General features: G+C 38.7%; 1 protein-coding gene and 3 long non-coding RNA genes across 7 annotated transcripts in view; 1 reads left to right on the top strand and 3 right to left on the bottom strand.

The window, feature by feature from the left end:
• Positions 1–371: 371 nt before the first annotated feature.
• On the bottom strand, positions 372–1,606 carry LOC143701886 (uncharacterized). The gene is made up of 2 exons (XR_013190182.1): positions 1,530–1,606; positions 372–538 (listed from the first exon to the last, which is right to left on the bottom strand). It is a non-coding gene; the product is annotated as an uncharacterized LOC143701886 (long non-coding RNA).
• A 1,404-nt stretch (positions 1,607–3,010) lies between these two features.
• Positions 3,011–5,698, bottom strand: LOC143701883 (uncharacterized). Of its 2 annotated transcripts, XR_013190179.1 has the most exons (5): positions 5,637–5,698; positions 5,123–5,191; positions 4,804–4,859; positions 4,494–4,566; positions 3,011–3,796 (listed from the first exon to the last, which is right to left on the bottom strand). It is a non-coding gene; the product is annotated as an uncharacterized LOC143701883 (long non-coding RNA). The 2 variants fall into 2 exon arrangements; XR_013190178.1 differs by lacking the exon at positions 5,637–5,698 and having other exon boundaries at positions 3,013–3,796; positions 5,123–5,250.
• Positions 5,699–8,800: 3,102 nt separating this feature from the next.
• LOC143701887 (uncharacterized) lies at positions 8,801–12,052 on the bottom strand. Its single transcript, XR_013190183.1, has 2 exons — positions 11,576–12,052; positions 8,801–10,356 (listed from the first exon to the last, which is right to left on the bottom strand). It is a non-coding gene; the product is annotated as an uncharacterized LOC143701887 (long non-coding RNA).
• The window catches only part of ddah2 (DDAH family member 2, ADMA-independent), a 27,487-nt gene continuing 15,342 nt past the window's right edge, over positions 10,346–22,490 (top strand). The window contains exons 1-5 of one of the 3 annotated variants that reach the window (XM_077195566.1): positions 10,346–10,568; positions 12,428–12,986; positions 13,051–13,239; positions 15,381–15,500; positions 15,641–15,784. In XM_077195566.1, coding sequence (XP_077051681.1) covers positions 12,696–12,986; positions 13,051–13,239; positions 15,381–15,500; positions 15,641–15,784 — 744 coding nt within the window. In that variant the 5' untranslated portion in view covers positions 10,346–10,568; positions 12,428–12,695. Of the gene's footprint in view, positions 10,569–10,627; positions 10,912–12,427; positions 12,987–13,050; positions 13,240–15,380; positions 15,501–15,640; positions 15,901–22,490 lie in introns of those variants that run through there. The other 2 variants (XM_077195564.1, XM_077195565.1) reach the window with 2 other exon arrangements.

Raw genomic sequence — 22,490 nt, 5'->3', positions numbered from 1 at the left:
ATTTTTCTTGTCTAGCCTATTGTTTCACTCCAGAAGGCATTGATTCATCCACTGAGGTCGCATGGACATCACGGTCACTGTGTGTGGTTTTTAAAGCATCTTTAGGACTCGCAGAGATGGATTACTCTCCTTAAAATCTTAATTCGTGCTTATTTGTAGAAAGAAAGTAAAATGCATCTGGGACGGCATGAGGGTGAGTAAAATAAGTGAGAATTGTATTTTTGGGTGAACTATTCCCTTAACATTCATATGCTGTTGGTATGCTAATCCATGATCAGCATAAACTAATATAAATTAAGTGCAACCTCTTGTGTACTTGTGAACTGTGTTTGTTTTGATCTAGAGGAAATTAAAATATTTACTATTTTATAAAAACAAAATAAATCAGGTGTCTGAAGATCAAGATCCCAGTCATTCAAATGTGATGTGTCTGAACAAAGTAAGATTATTGTCTGATGTGGACAGTGTATCTCTGGTACTATCACTCCATCCTCTGTGTCAGCATCAGAATTTTGTTTATGGAAAAGTTGCTCAACTCCTTGGAAAATGAGAAAGGAAATATATTATAATCAATAAAAACTGATTTGAACTCTCACATACAGTAACAAGTTGAGGACTTAAAATATTTATTTCAAACAAATTATATAAATGTTTTAAGGGATTTTACAGTACTAAATATTTACATCTGAGTCATGCACCATTTATCATCGTTAATGCTGTTGTGTAACCAGTAGATGGCTGTTATAGCCCTATATATAAACATATATCCACGAGTGTGTATCCCCTAGCTGCTGGATGTTTTCAGTCATAATTACTTGCATGTATTAAGTTTTGAATTTGGACATATATTTATTATTAAAGAGTATTAAATATTAAACATTTTTCTCAGAAATTTTTGCATTATTATTAGTCAAAAAAGGACACAGAAAAAGCATTTTGTTACTCATACTAGCTACATATAATAGCTTTATCAGTTATCTTTATCACACAAAAGTAATCAGAATAAATATTGTGACCAGGGTGATACTTCAAAATAATTGTGTGTTTACATATCATGAACAGAGACGTGGTCTGTGGTCTGAGTTCAAAAACTCTGCATCACAAATTAATCAGAAATTGAGAAATTCAGGTTTAAATAGCTTTATTGGCATGGTAAAAAAAGGCTTTACATTGCCAAAGTTGAATCAGGCAGTGATTGACCGCGCTCTGGTCCAATGGCATCGGTCATTGTCTGATACAGTACTTTTTGTACTGTAGGCTACACAGTACAGATACTGTACAGTACTCTAGCCCAATGTTGTTTGGGGTGGCTGGGGGGAATATTATCTAATCGAAGCAACTATGATCTAATCAAAGACATAATCGTATGTAGATAAACAAGTCATGTAATGATTGGGCTAACAGTTGAATCAAGACAATTGTATAATGTTATGGGCTCACTGAGCTCTAAAATGCCTCACCACCATAAAAAGCAAGTACAAATAAATAGTATTAGTATTGTCTAAAAAACAAGCTAAAAAAAGACTTACCACGAGTATCCAGTATCCTGATAGTGACGATGACTAATGATAATGATATCATTCGTCTGTAGGCTACTATTCCTTCTCAACAATATAGTGTACCAGCAAATAAATACAGATACAAACTTATATCAGTAAAATGAAATAGAAAGCTGCGCTTACAGACGCTCACATTCAAACATGTAAACAACACTGACGTCTTCAAGTATGTATCGACTTGTTCTGTTGGTTAATATTGCAATTAAAAAAAACAAAAACTGACGTCTTCACTTCCAGGTCACGAAGCTGTCAATCAAAAACTCAGTAGCCAATGAGAACACACTGCTACTAGCCCCGCCCCCACGAGAGATATGTGTCAGAACTGCGAACGAAAACTCAGGGAGCGTATTGGTAAGTTCTGGGGCCTCATTTATAAACGTTGCGTACGCACAAAAGAAGGCGTACGCCGCTCTCTACGCAATAATTGGTATTTATTAAAAGCAAACTTGACGTTAAAATGTGCGGTCCTTCACGCAAGCTCTGAGCCAGGCGTACGCACAAAAACGGGTGAAATGAGAAATGGCGACACCGTCGGCAGATGGACGAAACACGTGAAAGTGTGTGAAACTGTAGACCGTTGTGTAAAATAAATGGCAATACTGCCTCTAATGAATAAAACGAAGCTTCACAAAGCAAGTCTTACAATTAACAGCCTACACGAACACCCGTTTAATCGATCTGCAACAGAAATGCAAATTAACACATACCCAGCTAACAAAAATACGTGACTGTTACGTAACTGCAACGTAATCTGGTGACCGAACTTTCGTCGTGGCAATGTAACTAGTTACGTCGTGGCAACCGGAAAAGTGAAATTCCTGGATTCGTTGTCACGACGTAACTTTGTAACGTTGTCAGTAAGTAACTGCGACGTTGTGGCAACGTCGTGGATCAACAGTCGTGTGTTGGTAACCAGTTGGTCATTTTAGTTTTTAATTAATATAATATGGGCGGACATACAGTGGTCTAATTTAACTTGTCCTCATTTGCCCAAAACTATTGGAGACTTTTCAACGACATACGAAAGATACAGACTCAGTATTTGGTTAATTCAGTTCATTTACTATAGAACAAAGCACAAACAACAGCAAAAACAGTGTGCAAACAGGTTTATAAACATTTAAATGAAGAAGGTTTTATATTAATATAATTAAAATGTAAAATAATGGTTTTCTATTTTAATATACTTTAAAATATAATTCAATCCTGTGATGCAAAGCTGAATTTTCAGCATCATTAATCCAGTCTTCAGTGTTACATGATATAATATTATACACAGGAATAAATTACACTACTATATACTCACATAGAAAAGGGAAACATAGAAAACAGCTGTTTTACATTATGATAATATTTCACAATATTACTGTTTTTTGTCAAATAAATGCAAGCTTGATGAGCAGAATAGACTTCTTCCAAAAACTATAAAAAATAGTAATGTTTCCAAACTTTTGACCGTTACTGTAAATTATTTTATACAAAATAAATAGTAGTTAATAAGATTGACACTGTATTATATCTAGTATTATTGAAGCAAAACAGAGTCCCTATAACAGTGCAATTTGTAGATTTTAAGTCTTCGAGAAAATGTTTTATGAGTTGCAAACCTCTTTTCTTTCCTTTCTCTCTCACAAACACAACACATCAGTTACACCTTTTTAAATTCTTCATTGCAGGTGCACATATCCTATTCTACAAATTACCAAACTCATAGGGTCATATTTTTGTTGATAAACAGTAACATTTTGGCCAATTATGCACATTTCTTGGTGTATAATTTTGTGAATCATCTATACTGTTTGGCTATTCTCATGTGGTCACACTTCACTTTTTATTCACAGTCACATATGCTCAACCCCCCTGTGTGGCCGCGCCTTAAATGTCAGCATACATTTCTTACTTTGTGATTTGAAAAAAGAAAAGTATTTGTGCACCTCCAATGAAGAATTTGAAAAGCTGTAACTGCAGTGTTTTTTGTGAAAGAGAAAAAAGTTTGAAACTTCTATAAAAAATAAAAAAAACTTTCTCTCTGTGACTTTAAATGTACTGATGTCTGACTACTTTACACCTACAGATTCCACTGTCACAGGTGCTCAGTTTTGCTATAATAAAACCTATACAGAACATGGTAGTAATCAGCCATCCATGCAAAAGCAGAGGTCTGTGTGGTGTACAGGTACATCTGTCCAAGCCAACATCTCACGCCTTGATGCCTTCCGCTGTGGATCCCAGAAAACCTGTAATACAAACGTAGTACAGTTCAAAATCTATCATACATACATACATACATCTCATCTGGTATCACAAATTATATTTCCAGGTTCAATTTAAAATTAGGGTTAGGTTAAATGCTCAATATTAGGGCTGCACAATATTGAAAACCTTAAATAAAATATTTTGTTTATCTGCTGCTATATATATTGCGATATAAAAAAAATTCAAGAGATTATTTATTTAGAGGAGTGAATCTGCATTGAAAATTATAAACAAATTACAAGCATGGATAAATTCAATAGAAGAAAAATACAATTGAAATAAGCAGTGCATGATGTTTTTTAGGAAAATCTAACTTATCAGGTACGGAAATTGAATTATCGAATGTAAAAAGTCTTCACTTTGAGGAACAGCCTCTCCCTACTCTTACAAAATTACAAACAACCAGCCTGAAAAACAACACCCCTCCAAATCCTCACAGAATTTGCAAGACAATGTCTATAATAAATAGTGTGTGTAATTTCTTCAGTACCGGCAGCAGAACCGATAACATCTGAGCTTATCGATACTGCGGTCTTCCTTAATTTGGCCCCAGGGCCCGTTTAATGTTTAATACGGGGTTTCGGTACCCATCCCTACATATGTGTGAGTTCATATGGATGAAGGCCTGTTGTGTTCTGTCTCTTGATTTGTGATAGTGGCAGCTATTGTGAAACTCACCTTCTTCATGTACTGAGTGTGGATGGCATCAAGATCTTGTCCTGAAGAATCACAGGGTCAAATGATATCTCATCTGGTAACAAGAGCATAGCCATAACTTTAAAAACTCTAATGATATCTTTACCCCCTGATATTGTATTGCGGATATACATTCAAACATTTTAAAAGGCTAAGAGTATGAGCCATGAGTAAACTGGACAGATATCTGTGAAAAATAACTTGCGTGCCTAAAGTTGTCGACCCCCTGAATTCAGCATTTGAAAGTAAAAAGAATTTCAGCATTTATCAGTAAAAAATACATATAAAATACCTTTGAGTTGGACAGTATGGTGTCTGTCTCATTGGCCAACATAATTAAAAACACACCTAGAGAAAAAAAAATAATATATATATATATACCAATGACCATGATATCCTGTTATCATAATAGTTAAATGAATTATTATAACTATGACCATTATAACATTATATTTGCTGCCTATTATTTAGCTGATTATTTAGCCTACAGGCTTCTGAAGGACAATGTCAGTGAAAAAAACTGGGGTTAATGAATTTAAAGTGTGAGACTTCAAAATTATAAATCCTACAGACCCACAACTATTGAACAGTATGTTTGAGGTTTTGCTTACTAGTCGAGTTCATAGCCGTGGAGGTTGTCTTGGACAGGGGGTGCAGCAGGCCATCAGCATGATGATCTTCTAGAAAATAACATGCAATGTGTCACAGAGCCAACAATGTTGCATAGAATTTACAATAGAACAAAGGGTTTATTTATTGCAAGCTCGAGCAGAGATGAAATGCAGAAAAGATAAAGAATATATATAAAAAATCTTAAGGTAATATATTGTGCAATAAATGCATATGAAATTATTATCATGATTAAACAATAATTCCCCCTTTGTTGTGGAGGTTTTTTTTCTGTCCCTCCTGAAATCACTTATTATCAATCTTTGTAAGTGATGTCATTAACAGGAAGTTACGTTACAGTGAATTATTTCAAGTTAAATAAATTAGCGTACTTCCAATCACCCATTGACAAATTACCAGCAAAACAAAACTATCAAAAACTGTTATCAACACAAAAATGTGGTTAAAAACCCAAACTTATGTAAAACAAGAGCTCAATTGTAACGTAAACTTAACTTAGCTCTTCTGAAAACGGTTGAGATGCTAACGGACTTTTTCGAAGACACAAAACCATTTCTATAAAGTAAATATTCAACAGAAGTGTACAATTACACGTAAGAAAGATGTCAGGAACGTTTGTATGTATTATTTGTGTGATTTTGGTAACTAAACTTACCTGAAAGCAGTGGAAAACAACCCTATAGGGCCTATTTGCAAAAAGAAAAGTGAAATATGTTCTGCAATAATATTGGCATGTTATACAATTCATCCTCATAAATAAGATGGTAAACAGAACGAAATAATGTACAAAACTGATATTCTCGCCAATGTGTCCGTCTGGCGGAGCAGATATAGATGCAATTAGATAGTCAGTCAGATAGACAGATAGATAATTAGGGAGATAGATAGATAGATAGATAGATAGATAGATAGATAGATAGATAGATAGATAGATAGATAGATAGATAGATAGATAGATAGATTGATTATTTGTCCACTGGGGAAAGTTGTTTTAGTAAAAATGTCTTCATCAGCTACGGAATCATGGTATTCATGCATATGCCATTAGTTTGTTTTATTTTAGATAAAATAACGTATGACGTATGTCTCAAACATTCAGAAAACTGCTAGAAATTACATTTGCGCTGAACTATTTCCCATTTCCAAGTAGATTATAACCGCAATTTTAATCTATTAAAATTAAATGGATGCATTTAAATGGATGGAAATAAAATGCCCCATCACAATGCGTAATGACGCACAATGGCTGATCTTGCGCTCTTAGAAGATGTGGAAAATGGAAGGATTCGGAGTGAACGCATCTTCAGACAGCAAGAAGACTTGCTGGTAAATGAGGCAAATGTCCGACCATTTCTTTTTTATTTCGGCCACAGTCCGATGTTGTGAGGCTACAGCATTTACTGCGTCTGCAACCATTTGCCACTCAAGTGCCTTTTTGACATTAGTAATGCCCACACTGTGCCCTCCAAACAACATTTTTCTCCTCTTTTCCATTTCGCCACGATAACTTCTAATTCACATTGAGTGAAGTTACGTTTTTTTGATTTCCTCTCTGTGTTCACCATGCTTTCACAATCGATGAATATTAACTTGTGGGCGTTTCACGGACTATTTATGGGCAACTATGGGCGTGACATGAAGCCGTAAAAGCTGCGCTATATTTAGAATTGGTTGTGATTTACAAACCAAAAAATTCCACAACGCTTTATCTGTAGAGTGGTATAGGGATCCTCCATAGGGAGAGGCTAGTTGGCACTTCAGCACTGCATTGTCATCGGGTCCAGGCGAAAGTCCTTCGTCAGATCTGGAAATGGCCTGGATCCAGCAGGCTGCGGGAAAACCTCGGGATAAACAAAGACACTAAAATTATCGTAGATGCCATTCTTCTTATGATGTAACGAGTACATCAGGATTTAAGGGAAGTGTTCCCAGTTCCAGCTGACCTAATCTTAGCAGCCTAATATTGAATTATAGAAGGCTATAAAGTGTTATGTGAATGCTAGGTCAAAGAGATGTGTTTTTAGTCTAGCTTTGAACTGACAGACTGTGTCTGCTTCCCGGACAATGTTAGGAAGATTATTCCATAGTTTTGGTGCTAAATAGGAAAAGGATCTACCGCCAGCAGTCGATTTATATATTCTAGGTATTATCAACTGGCCGGAGTTTTGAGATCGCAATAGACGTGATGGACTATAATGCGTTAAGAGCTCGCTCAAGTACTGGGGAGCTAAACCATTTCGTGCTTTGTAAGTAATCAGCAATATTTTAAAATTTATACGATGTTTAATAGGGAGCCAATGCAGTGTTGACAGAACCAGGCTAATATGGTCGTACTTCCTGGTTCTGGTAAGAACTCTAGCGGCTGCGTTTTGAACTAGCTGTAGTTTGTTTATTAAGCGTGCAGGGCAACCACCCAGTAGAGCATTACAATAATCTAGCCTTGATGTCATGAACGCATGAACTAGTTGTACCGCATTTGTCAATGAGAGCATATGACGTAATTTAGATATATTTTTAAGATTGAAAAATGCGGTTTTACAGACACTAGACACGTGACTTTCAAATTAAAGATTGGTATCAAAGAGCACACCCAGGTTCCTAACTGACGACGAAGACTTAACAGAGCAGCCATCAAGTGTTAAACGGTATTCTAGGTTATTATGTGTGGAAGTTTTTTGTCCAATAATTAGAATCTCTGTTTTTACAGAATTTAGTAGTAGGAAATTACTAGTCATCCAATTTTTGATATCAACTATACATTCCGATAATTTTGTGAATTGGTGAGTTTCGTTAGGTCTGGAAGAAATATAGAGCTGAGTATCATCAGCATAACAGTGAAAGCTAATTCCATGTTTCCTAATGATATCTCCTAAAGGTAGCATGTACAGAGTGAACAGCAGCGGTCCTAGTACTGAGCCTTGTGGTACGCCATACTGAACTTGTGATCGATAAGACATCTCTTCATTTACTGCTACTAACTGATAGCGGTCAGATAAATATGATTTAAACCATGCTAATGCAATTCCACTAATGCCAACATAGGTAACACCGGCCGATTTGACCAATTGCGCTAATGCAAATAATAATGTTAATAATAATAATAATAATATCTAATTATTCTTTTTTCCCCACATCAAATCTGACCAAAACGGATTATAAAAATGCTGTCATTATAAAAGGATTATTCAATATATTGTTTGTTTTTTCTGTTTATTACATTTTAATGTTGTGACACTTCTCTTCTCCCTGCTACGTCAGAGCGGCCAAAGCGTCAACAAGCTTCCCCGTACTTTTTGACAAGCGTCCTTGGCAGGGCGGCCAGAGCTTCTTTGTCGCTCAAGTCGGCGGCGGTGTGAACGTACCACATAGCTATTTTTTGTGTCCCTCCCCCAAAGGAAATTTGAATTTTTGTTTAATTGTATTGTTTTGAAACAATATTATATAGGTGCAGTTCCACACATTACCAATGGCAAACCATGCAGGACAATGACATGAGGCTCATTCACTGAACCTATTAACACTGGTGTTCCACCCTGTTCCACTCGTTCTACTCTGTTATGCTCCTTTCCACCCTGTTAGACAAGTCATTTTAAATAATAATTTGACAGCAACATTAAATGTTTGGTATACTTTTGTCTTATTTTGTGAGGTGAGTCAAGTCAAGTCAAGTCACCTTTATTTATATAGCGCTTTTTACAATACAAATTGTTTCAAAGCAGCTTTACAGACATAACAGGAAAGTAAAGTTGTAATAGTATTAATTCAAAATTAAACGTTAAATGTCCCCAACTAAGCAAGCCAAAAGCCAATGTCAAATAAAGGCAAAAAAAGGCGACAGTGGCAAGGAACCAAAACTCCATCAGGTGACAGAATGGAGAAAAAAACCTTGGGAGAACCTAGGCTCAGTCAGGGGGCCAGTCCCCCTTTGGCCAACAAACGAACAGTGTATGATTATGATTTAGGCGGCATAATAGGTCAGAAGTCAGATTGGATCAGAACTTTCACAATATTTATCCAGTTCATCTGGTTCGGGGTCGGAGTCATCACGCCGGTATGTAGATGAGTTTGTTGAGGTGTCCATGAGGCCTTCACAATGTTGATGAGGCTGGTACTTCAGGGATGCGTTGTCGTCGTGTCCAGGCGCAGGTCCTTCCTCAGATCTGGATATGTCCTGGATCCGGCGGTTTGCGGTAAACCTCGGGATAAACAGAGAGACTAATATTAGCGTAGACGCCATCCTTCTTATGATGTACAAAGTATATCAGGATTTATGGGAAGTGTTTCCGGTTCCAGCTGATCTAAACTATGCAGCCTAACATTGAATTATAGCAATCTATGATGTGTTATGTGTATGCTAAGCCAAAGAGATGTGTTTTTAGTCTAGATTTGAACTGACAGACTGTGTCTGCTTCCCGGACCATGTTAGGAAGATTGTTCCAAAGTTTTGGTGCCAAGTAGGAAAAGGATCTACCGCCAGCAGTTGATTTTGATATTCTAGGTATTATCAACTGACCAGAATTTTGAGATCGCAATTGACGTGAAGGACTATACAACATATGAGGAGCACTAACAACATATGTTTATGAGCCAATTTTTATTGTTATTTACCATCCTATTTGCAAAAATGGGCACAAAAAGTACCAGTTTTTAATAATCAAGACATATTCTATTCATCAAAAAATGTTTTGCTTGTTTCAAGAAGAAAAAAAATTCTAAGATGGTATAAGGGACATAGGCTACTATCCAAGAAAAGCTAAAACATTTACATTATTAGCATGTTATGATAACTATGTATATGTCCCTAACAGGGTGGAATATTTTCATGGACAGTGTCTGATCAATCTACCCATAATTATTATTTTCAGAGTCCCTGAGCTTGACCAATATGTATTCCTTATAGTTAAACATGTCACTATTCTGGTAGAATGCTAAAAACATGAAAAACATGTCTTTTCCCCCCCCAACACTTATGAAGCCAAAATGTCACCGCATAGGCTACCAGGAATGACCCACAAATGTAGTCTAACCACAAATAAATCTACAAAGATGTACAGCAGTTTAGTACCGGGGAACAATCCCGACCCCCCCCATATCCTCCACATTCTCCTCATTATTTTCACATAATAGAAAAACAAAAAATCTATGACATGTAGACCTACATTTCACAAATAATCTGTTGATGAGACAGAGGTCACAGCTGAGCTTGAGTCCCGACCTACATATTAAAAGAGTGGATTAGCGAACAGCTGAAGTTAACAGAACAAAAACTAGGGCTGGTTATCGTTTTCATAGCTCAAAATTCATTGAACAGACATTATTTAGTCCGGATATGAGTTCTTATAAAAAAAAAATCATAAAAAAAGGTGTCTAGCTACACTGGAAATGATGAAATAGGGAGCATTGAAGGTGTGGTAAACAACCGGACGGGTAAGTGGAAAATACTGAAAGATGGTCAGGAATGTTTTTCATGCGGATCAGAGTTAGTCAGGCAAAATTAAAGAACTGTCTTTGTCTCAGAGGTAGGCATGTCGCTCGATCCCCTGATTATCGGGTGTTCCCTGTTTAAGTGTTTTTTTAGTAAATCCCCCTTATAGTCACGCAGGAGAAAAATGATTCCAGCAGGATGGATAGGGGGAAGGGAAAGAGTGGACGTTATAAGTAGTGAACGAACTGTATGGTGTTTGTGAATGGCCGAGTTCGAGTCGATAAAAACAATTCAGCGCTTTATGCTGAGAGGAAACTGAGTTAAAGTGTTTAATCGTATCACAAGGTAGGATATTTGTTTTACGTATTTCATCAGGGCGTCAACTTTGGCAGCCGAGACACTTTTAAACAAACTGTTGACCCGTTTTGTGTATCAACGGTGACTTTACAAATACTTCGAATCTTTTCGGAAGAGTCATCTAAAGTGGAATGAATTGATCTTTTAACTGACTGCGTCTTTTGTTATTTTTGTTAATGTTTGCACCAGTGTGTGTGTGCTGTTTGTTTGTAAAGACTTTTTTTTACAGTCTGGTAAAGACCGGGACAGTATAATGTTGAATGTGCCCTGGCTTAACCTACACCAAAACAGCCATTGATCCATTCGTAAGATAATTTGTTTAATAGATGCACAGGGTAACCGGTTGTCTTTGTTTAGAAGCTACCTTTTATATTTTGATTGTTTACTTTTTAGTTGTAGACTACACTTTAGCACTTGGGCATGGTAACTGAAACAATACCATGGTTTTACTGTTTTGGAAAACATGCTACAGAATAATGTTGAATTGTGCATAACGTTACACACACGTGTGTAAGTTCTGGCACTGTAATGCACCATAATGTTTACCCCAAGTTCAAAGCATTTGAAAACAGATGTGCGTTATCTACTGAGACTATCTACAAGACTTCTAAAGAATTTGGAACACATAAAGCGAGATTAAGGGTGTACTCACACTAGGCACGGTTGCCATGAACCGGGCCCGATTACGATCGTCCCCCCTCCCCATCTGGCCTGCACTCACATAGGGTTTCAGCATTCGTGCCGGAGCACGCTCACGTCATTATGGTGCGACGGTTTCGGGATAAACAAGAAGAGCGGCTGTCTGGGAACACAATGGAGTCCATCGCTCTGTTTTCTTTGTGGATAATTTTGTGTCGTTTGGTCCACGGTGGTCCACAGCCCTCTCACAGCCTGTTGTTAAACAGATGTGTCGCCTTAGTGGCGCGAAAACTTTCACGTAATCGTGCTGCTCGTATGAGGAGATTTGCAAGGTACCAGCTGAAGTGCAGCAAGGGCTTTGCAGCTTTGATTACGGACTACAGTTCCCGTACATCACGCGTCCTGTTCCGTGCTCCAGCACGGTTAGCGCTCACACTGCATGCGAACCGCGCCCGAGTCCAACTGAACCGTGCTCTGGCCCACCTCTTCCAAGCTGGCCAGGGCCGGCTAACGTTAATCAAGCCGCGCACGGGCACGTTTCGGAGCACTCACACTAGTCAAACGAACCGCGCTTTGGTGGTCAAACGCACTCGGGCACGGTTCAACCTGGCTAGTGTGAGTACACCCTTAATTTTTCAGTTTAGCAATGAATGGTTATAGGAAACTTATGTGGACTGATATAAAATGACAGTGCTTCTCAAAAACCTGTCCTAGAGACGGCACTATGAGTAGGCTAGGTGTAACGTTACCTGGACTTTAAAGTGGACTCAAACAAGCCAATGCAATACTCTCAGATACAGGTTAGTCAGTTTGGTTGATAGCTCTTGAGTCTTTACAATATAATTTTTCTCTCTCTCCATCCCAGGCAGTATTAGAGGGACAAACATACTTCTTGAGCTTTCTACCCAGGGGATTCAGGGATGTCAAGAATGATTTGCTGATCCAGTTGTTGTTGTTAGGAGCTTTCAATAACTTTTACTCAAAGACTGTCCTTCATACACTTAAACTTGCTCAGTTTGCACAGTTTGTGAATCAGTCACTCACAGAGACACGTACATACACCCATACAGTCAAGCTAATACAAACATTCAACAGACCCCTGCCATACAAGCATACCTCATACACACGCTGTCATGGCCAATATTTATCCGTACGGCTGCTTCACTCATGCTGTCGTCAGATGTATCCCAGAGTCCTTTGGGAAGTTGGCAGAGGGTGGAGAAGGGTTTCAGACAGACCTCGCCAAGGCCCAGCGTCAAATGGGGGTGCTGACAGGTGCACTGAGGCAAAAGGTGGGACTGCAGTTGATTGAAATTCCAGCAGACTCTGAGCTGCCTGAGAGCTGGCGGATTGAAGACATTGCTGTGATCCAAGGCGACACGGCACTCATCACACGACCCTTCAAACAGCAGAGATGCCTTGAGGTAAGGGGAACACACATGGCTGTTGTAGATGTTACATGGTCATAAGTGTGTAAACTTTCTTAAGGCAGAGGCGGTGCGGCAAGTCCTAAATGAACTGAACCTGACAGTGGTGGAGATGGGTGATGAGGAGGGGGGGTCTGGTGGAGCCACTCTAGAAGGAAGTGATGTCTTCTTTACTGGAAAAGAGTTCTTTGTGGGCATTTCTAAACACACCAATCACAGAGGGGCAGAAGTCCTGGCCGACACCTTCAAGGTGAGTGGTGCGTTTTGGTTGAATCGATTCTGTTAGCATTGGCTGATTAGAATTTTGTATAGAATCATGCACATTAAAGGGTTAGTTCACCCAAAAAAAAAAAAAAAAACGCATGCAAATAAAAAAACACCCGCAAATTAAGAAAACATCTTCATCAGTTTTACAACACACGTGTGCTCAAAATACTCACAACACAACAAAATACAGAAACGCGCTGCAAAAGCTCACAACACAACCAAATACAGACACGCGCTGCAAAACTTCACAACACAAGCAAATATAGAAACGCGCTGCAAGTAATACAGACCACAACGGAAATGTTTCCGGGGGAACCAAATAAGTGACGAACCCGGCTGGGACGTGCTTATGCCCTACTCCCTTCGAAGGGCAGATGAGCTCTTCAAGTGGGACTTTGGAGAGAGCATGGCACTAGTGTGCCATTTATGTAGCCGTTTGGAACGCACTTGATTGAGGGAGCAGTGGGATGTTCCCATGACAACGCAGCACGTTGTCAATCAGCTGAATAGCTGTTCTGAGGACAGAAATATAATCCTGTTAACATAACGGTTGCAAATAAATTTATTTTTACTTTACATAAAAACTGTTAAAATATGCGCTTTATATATCTGTTATATATCTGTGTGTCAGTGTCTCAACTTTAAAACATTGGACCCTACATTACCTACACCTTCTAATGAAACTTTTCTTTATGATAATTTAAACATAACATGAAACAATTTGTATAGTGTAACTCAGAGAGAATGAGAATGGTGTAACTGATGTAAAGATTAATGTCTTTCCTTCATGTTCTTCTTATCTATCTTTTTTATTTATTTGAGTTTTCAGCTCATTGTTCTTTTCTCATTTCTGATGACATTGAACATATTGTTAATACATTATATATTTCATACAAGTTGTCATAAAAAAATAATCTCTGTATGTTTTGCGGAAAAAAGTTAAAATAAATAAAATAAAATAAAGTAGAATTGAGCTGTAAGCAAAGAGTAGAAGAACTATAAAAAAGTATAATATTACAATATAATATTATTTCTATATACAATATATTACAATATTATTTTAATATTATAGTTTATTTATAAAAAAATATAGGCTTCCTTCTTGTCAGTTCTTTGCTGTAAGCACGTCCCAGCCGTGTTCGTCACTTATTTGGTTCCCCCGGAAACATTTCCGTTTGTGGTCTGAGTTACTTGCAGCGCGTTTCTGTATTTGGTTGTGTTGTGAACTTTTGCAGCACGTTTCTGTATTTGGTTGTGTTGTGAGTATTTGGAGTACACGTGTGCTGTGAAACTGATGAAGATGGTTTCTTAATTTTCTGGTGTTTTTTTTCTATTTGCTGGTGTTTTTTTCTTTTTGCATGCGTTTTTTTCTATTTGCATGCGTTTTTTTCCTATTTGCATGTGTCTTCTTTAGGTTGCAGCACGTTGAGCTCTCTCGGCCACCGTACAAGTGACTACAGTGGCTCAACCATAAGGCTATCAAGCGACGAGAATACTTTCTGTGCGCAAAAAAACCAAAAATAACGACTTTATTCATCTATTCATTTTCTTCTCTGTGGGCCTCTGAGTGAGTTCATGTAGTGTAACAACGCAGCGCTTTGTGTTGTACGTCAGAATGTAGGCTCACTATATTGGCCGACGCTGGTCATGAATGTGATGCGTGTGACGTACAACACGGAAGTGCTGCGATGTTACACTACGTGAACTCACTCAGTCACTTGGACTATTTTAACAATGTTTTTACTAACTTTTCTGGGCCGGCAAGTTTCAATAACATAGAAGCCTATGGAGGAGTGAGACAGCTCTCAGATTTAATCAAAAATATCTTAATTTGTGTTCCGAAGATGAACGAAAGTCTTACGGGGTTGGAACAACATGAGGGTGAGTAATTACTGACAGATTTTTAATTTTTGGGTGAGCTAACCCTTTAACAATGTAGATATCAAATGCAGACAGATTTTAATAATCAATTTCATTTATCAATGGGTTTGTACTGAATTCTTGCTGTTTTGTCAAATAATCACAAGGTGCTTATTTATTTATCGTTTGATATCACTGTAAAATCAAAATAAAAACAAAAATAAAATAACAATTGTTTGATGTTGCTTGGTGCTGTGTGTTCAGGACTTTGCTGTGTCCACTGTGCCCGTGTGTGGAGGCTCTCGTCTGAAGAGCATCTGCTCCATGGGCGGCCCCAATACCATCATCATCAGTAACAGCGACGGGGCCAAAAAAACACTTAGAGTGAGTGTGTGCAAGTAAAATATATAACATGATCTCTACATAAATGTATAGATGTATGCACTTTTTTTCTGAGGAGATAATTGCATTATCTACAACGATGTGCCAAAAGTACTTAGGCTTTGTGTGTTTTTGTGTTACAGGTGATGGAGCAGCTGACTGACCATCACTATGAGATCTTGTCAGTACCTGAGGAGGTTGCTGCTAACTGCGTATACATCAGAGGTCCTGCAAAAGTGGACTACCTCCTGCATCCCACAGCGGAGGAGTGTCCCAACAGTGTTCCTGTGAGTGAAGGAGGATGTACAGTAAAAGCATTTACGTCACAGAGAATAATCAATAACACAAGCCTGATTGACCTGCAGTTTTGTAAGACTAAAAAGAACCCAACAAACTTTTTGGGGTCATTTTTGCATGCATCACTACAGATTTTTGTCAAGTTGGTCTTTATGATTAATAGGAAAAATAAAACCATTATTCTAAATATTTTGTTAAAATTTTAGTGTAACTTAGCACTTTACTACATCTTTGATTCAGAGCAAAAGCACTGATAAACCATGACGGCGATAATCTGTGCATTTGGGTCTACTCGGTGAGGAAGCAACAATAATCGATTGAGGACAGATTATGAACTGTCAGGGCCTTCAGCTGAGACATCCACTGTGCCCACATGTAGGCAAAATACTGCTGGTGTAGATCTGAGGTAGACAGACAAACAACCATTGAATGTGTTCCAGTGATGTTTGCCACAAATTAAATATTGAAATAATGAAATATTCCTGGTACCAACAGTGCCAGAACTTCTTATTGCAGCTTTGATGTTATATACTATAGTACATTTTTGTCTCATTTGCAGTACATTACACTAAGGGCTGGGTCATACATCGATTATTAGCGATTATATCGCAATATCTTTGACGATATAAATTATTAGGGAATATTGTGTATATTGCGATAATGTTAAAAGTTTTGTTTATAAAAGCATTACGCCAGTTTCATTCACCTTTTTTGTCTCATGACTGACAGCAGATAGGTGCTGCTTTCGAATGCTACTGTGCGTATTTGTGCAAGCTTTTGCAGCTTTAAGCATTGCAAGTCAATCACAGACATGTCTGTTGAGCATGTGAACAATATGGCCAATCGGAGCTTTTTAGGTTAGTTAGTGGCGCATCCACTCAATACTGCTCAAAAGACAGGAGTTGTCCTTTAGCACACTCACTTACTGTGTTCTACAGGCACTCAAGTCCTTTCATTATAACCAAAAAAGTGTAAACACGATGTAAATAAGAGATTTATTGCACATTGTAGACAACGTCACTAATTATAACAGGTGTTTTCGAAAGAGTGCAGAGCCCAGTGAGTTCACATTGATGAGATTGACAGCTTCAGTGATTATAAAGGGAGCATTCTTTGCTCAAGTTCTGTTTTTAACCTATTCACAATTTGAATAAGAATATTTCTTATGCTACTCACTTCACACTGCAAAGTTTCTGGATTGACAACCGTATTTGAATGTGGAATAGAATCAGAAAATGTGGTAATTCACAGTGATTGCACATTTTATATAATTTTGCTGCTGTGCATAGCAGGATCATGATCATAATAATATTTCCTTGGGACTGGTGAATATTGTAGTTGCTTGATTATCAGTGTAATATTCCATTTAAATTATTCTGAATGTTTTGAATGCCCCAATGTCTAAATGTTAGTAAATTACTGAGTAAATTAAAATCTTGAGTCTAGCAATTGCATCAGCTGACAGTTTTGAAGAACTTCAGGTAATAGAAGAAACAGTTAAAGTAAAAAGGGAAAAAGCTGGAGGTCTTCAGGTGATAACAAATAAAATATGGGAACAATAACACATCAGGCAAGAAATGCCATTCATAAACATTGTGCCCATATAAAAGATTATTTATTTTTTTACAAGAAACAAGAAAGATCATGATCTTCATTTAAACCTAAAGGGGACATGGTTTGTAAATTAAACATCCAAAATGCCTCTCTTTTTAAGAGTTTATTATAAATATCTCCACCGCGGCGGTAATTTATTACTTTTTCAATGCCTTTACATTTAAGTTGTTCAAATCTGTGATTATATTCAATGAAATGTCTAGCAATGGAAGAGGTTATATCATGTCTGCGAATGGCTGATTTATGTTCACTTACTCTAAGTCTTGATGTTTTTCCAACATATATCAATGGACATTGGAGTAAGTTGATTACATTCTTACTCGAACATGTTATGCATTTTGAGATCTCTTATAAGTGAACTTTGGAGGATTTTTAAAAGTGTCCTTAAATGAAGAATCTGACGCTAGAAACAATATTTGTTGACAATAGATTTAATCTGGTATCTTTGTTTTGTGAAAGTAAGAATGGTATTGTGATTTAAGCTCTCAGATTTAATAAAAAATATCTTCATTTGTGTTCCGAAGATGAACGAAGGTCTTACGGGGTTGGTACAGCATGGGGGTGAGCATAATTAATGACTTAATTTTCATTTTTGGGTGAACTAACCCTTTAAGTACTGAGCAAGATAGATTGATGACTGTTTTCTTATTTGGAAAGGAAGCGAAGAGGAGCTGCATGAATTTGTGCTGTATTTGAACACCAGATTAGACTCAATTACATTATCAGTTGAAAAAGACTTATCTATTCATTTTTTGGATGTTTTGATATCAAAGATCAACAACATCATCTCCACCACGGTATTTCGTAAACCAATTGATAAGAATAAATTATTTTCCGCCGATAGTCATCACCCGTTACCTCTGAAAAAAGGTTTACCTTTAAGCCAATGTAACGGTGGTCAGGCGGTGAAGGGACTGAGACCCAAACTGGCTTTTCTCACATTTATTCCCAATGTAAAGCATACCCCTTCTTTGGAAAATCAGAACACAAAAGATGCCTTCAGGCACTGGCGTACATAAAACAGCATCCAATGTAACGCATACCACTTCTGATCGGGTACGGCAACAACACAAGGACAAAATGCAGCAGAGCTGCAGTACACAATTTCTCCAAAGGGGGGCTCCAAAACACCAAACTCAATACAGCTGCTTAATTACGGTGAAAATCACATACAAACACTAACTTGCATTTCTAACTCTGTTACACCCACCTCCCCTGAATTTCACCAAATTTGAGCAGCAACCACACAGTACTTCCAAAGGCAAAAAGCACACTACTTTCTAACACTAGACAGAAGGTCACCAATTACAGGACAGCCAACCCAAAGGTATCCAATAAGGATGAAGTGGAAGAAGAGGTGCGCAAACTCTCCAACCAACCACTGGCAGTAGGGTGCCTTATACACCCCACAAGACCCATTTATACTGTGTACTAAAGCCTCAAGGATAAGAGAAGATAACAAAACAAAAACAAATAGAAAGTCTCCATAAAGCTCATCAGAGAACCTTGGACCCTATAACCAATGTTACTAAACGTGTGTATGACCTCAACTCTAAGTCTACTCATGAAAAACCTGAAACACTGACCTGCAGATAGCCTGCATAGACGGATGTGTGTGAACAATATCTTGCCTTGACATAGTTTGAATTAGTCTGTCAACTGGCTTGAGAATGCGACCAAATCTAGACCTCACCTGTGTGAACGTACTAGGATTTTCAGACTGTAAAACAGAAGCTACTGAGTCAACATTGTTCATGTCATTAGCTTTGTTTGTCTGTGTTACGACAGTCTGTCCATCAGTCTCTGTGCGTGTGAGTCCATCTATGTCACAACAGATAGTCTGTCCATCCATGTTGCTGGCAACAGCTATACTAACATCAGTGCTAGTCACAGGTGTAGAATCAGAGGCTATGGACTGGTCTCCTGTCTGGTCTTCAGACGTTTCCGGGTCACTCTGAGAGACAAAAGGAACTGTTGGTGTTCCTCCATTATCAGTTGACTCAGCTTGTGAGTGTTCAGGGAATGGTGATTGTGCAATCCACTCTACAGTTCGTCCCTCAGAATCCACTTGCCCTGGAACAGTTATGGAATCAAATCCAACTTTCTCTGTGTTTGTCCCATCTGTGCTCCCTGAAATCCCGGGCTAGAAATCAGATCATCATAGTCCCCACTCATGTTATCACGCAAAGAACTTTGTCTCACTATTGACACTGAGTCGTCACTTGGGTTTGACTGGTGAACAGAAGACAAAGATGAGACTGGGTCAGAGATCACACTTGTGTTTTCCACAGGCAGGACATTCACCAACATCAACAGATTACGGTGAACGACTTTCTCCTGTCCAGAGACTGTGTCACATATCCTGTAAGTGTGTGTTTCGGTGTTCCTGTCTACTACCGTGTATACAGTGGATTCCCAACGATCTGCAGTCTTCCTCTTTCCTCTTTCCTTTTTGTTAGCCACCAATACACGGTCACCAACATCAATGGTAGGGCCCTTGAATCTTTTGTTGTAGATCTCAGTGTGGCGGTGCTGTTCTTTCATTACATGTTCTTGAGCTATCAACATAGAATCTTGTAGATCTTTCGTCAGAGATGCCACATACTTGTCATAGCTGACCACAGCTGGATCATTCAGAACAGTACGGAAGAGGACATCGACTGGCAGACGAGGAGTCCGTCCAAACATCAAATAAAAAGGTGCATATCCCGTTGTCTCATGAACTGAGCTGTTGTACATGCTTGCTGTTGTACAGCAAGTGCACAGATCATATTGCCAAGGGTCCTATTAAAACGTTCCACGCTCCCATTACCCATAGGGTGATATGGTGTGGTGTGCGATTTCCTAATACCAGAGACTCTAAGTAGCTCGCTGATCAGTTGACTCTCGAAACTGGCTCCTTGGTCACCGTGGATACGTTCTGGAAACCCAAATACACAGAAGAATTTGTCCCAGAGGACTCTCGCCACCTGCTTTGCTGACTGATCCTTGCAGGGGAATGCCTGGGCCATTCTTGTAAAGTGGTCGGTCACCACCAGCACGTTGACCGAATTATTCCTTGCATCCTCCTCTGACCAAAAGTCAATACAAACAAGCCGTAGTGGCCTGGTGGATGTGATGCTTTCCAAGGGTGCCCTGCCAGCAGGTTCGGCTGTCTTGCTGACGATGCGGACATAGTCTCTCACGTCCCTGTCAAGACTAAGCCAAAAGAACCTCTGCCTGGCCAGCCCAAGACTTCTGAACCGACCCTGGTGACTAGCCTCATCGTGTACACCTCTCAGGACAACAGCTTTAAGTGACTCGGGGACTACATACTGGTGACCCTTTGACTTTGTGGTCTGGTCTCTTGAAACTCTGTAGAGTATCCCATTGCTCACAATAATTTTCTCCCAGTGCTTTAAATATCTCAAAACCGTGACTGATTCTTTTACTCGCTCTCTCCTGGAGGGTCTGCAACGTCTTTCCACATAATAAAAAACTCGAAAGAGGGCTCTGTCACCGAGCTGTTCATCACAAAGTTCCTTTTCTGTATAAGCAGGCAGGGAAACCTGACCACCAGGAACAAACTGCGGCGCATGGTGCAGAGCGGCAACAGCACGGGTTCTTGCTCCAGTCTCCCACTCACTTTGTGACAGCAGCTATATCGTCCATCCCAATGGACGGAGTGTGAACACACAAATGAGCAGGCATACTCCCAACACGATCATCACCTTGCCGTAGATTCCCATCATGGACACTGGAGTAGCCAAGAGAAGTCAAGTCATCATCATTTATATAGCGATTTTAACAATGTAGATTGTTTCAAAGCAGCTTTACAGAGATAAACATATAATTTAAGGTAACAGAGATTGGTTTGGTTTTATAGTGGCTCTTGAAAAATGTTTTTTCCAGTTAAAGTTAGTTTTGATTGATTCACTTCCGTCTAAATGATCATTTGTTATTAAATTAGGGGCCGCTAAGATGACACCGCTCTCTCTAAACAGACTTAAAACGTGAACCTGTGATAGACGCTGATGGCGTTCACATGCGCATTAAGAATTGATTCTATAGTTATGTGCGTTTGAATATATGTGCGCAGGTTTGTAATTCCTTACAAACCATGCCTAAACAAACTACTTGTCTATAAATTTTGATGCAGAATTTTTATTTTATCTTATCACTTTGGGGAGGTACGCGAACCAAAAAATTCCACAACGCTTTATCTGTAGAGTGGTATAGGGATCCTCCATAGGGAGAGGCTAGTTGGCACTTCAGCACTGCATTGTCATCAGGTCCAGGCGAAAGTCCTTCTAAAATTAAAGCGTAAAATTAGCGTAGATGCCATTCTTCTTATGATGTAACGAGTACATCAGGATATGAGGGAAGTGTTCCCAGTTCCGGCTGACCTAATCCAAGCAGCCTAATATTGAATTATAGAAGGCTATAGAGTGTTATGTGAATGCTAGGTCAAAGAGATGTGTTTTTAGTCTAGCTTGGAACTGACAGACTGTGTCTGCTTCCCGGACAATGTTAGGAAGATTGTTCCAAAGTTTTGGTGCTAAATAGGAAAAGGATCTACCGCCAGCAGTCGATTTATATATTCTAGGTATTATCAACTGGCCGGAGTTTTGAGATCGCAGTAGACGTGAAGGACTATAATGCGTTAAGAGCTCGCTCAAGTACCGGGGAGCTAAACCATTTAGTGCTTTGTAAGTAATCAGCAATATTTGAAAATTTATACGATGTTTAATAGGGAGCCAATGCAGTGTTGACAGAACCGGGCTAATATGGTCGTACTTCCTGGTTCTGGTAAGAACTCTAGCAGCTGCGTTTTGAACTAGCTGTAGTTTGTTTATTAAGCGTGCAGGGCAACCACCCAGTAGAGCATTACAATAATCTAGCCTTGATGTCATGAACGCATGAACTAGTTGTTCCGCATTTGTCAATGAGAGCATTGACAAATTTAGATCTATTTTTAAGATGGAAAAATGCGGTTTTACAGACAGTAGACACGTGACTTTCAAATGAAAGATTGGTATCAAAGAGCACACCCAGGTTCCTAACTGACGACGAAGACTTAACAGAGCAGCCATCAAGTGTTAG

Source organism: Siphateles boraxobius, unplaced genomic scaffold, assembly GCF_051911475.1.
Source record: "Siphateles boraxobius isolate OS27281-9 unplaced genomic scaffold, OSU_SipBor_1 33, whole genome shotgun sequence".
Classification (NCBI taxonomy): domain Eukaryota; kingdom Metazoa; phylum Chordata; class Actinopteri; order Cypriniformes; family Leuciscidae; genus Siphateles; species Siphateles boraxobius.
This window is presented reverse-complemented; position numbering and strand designations above follow the sequence as displayed.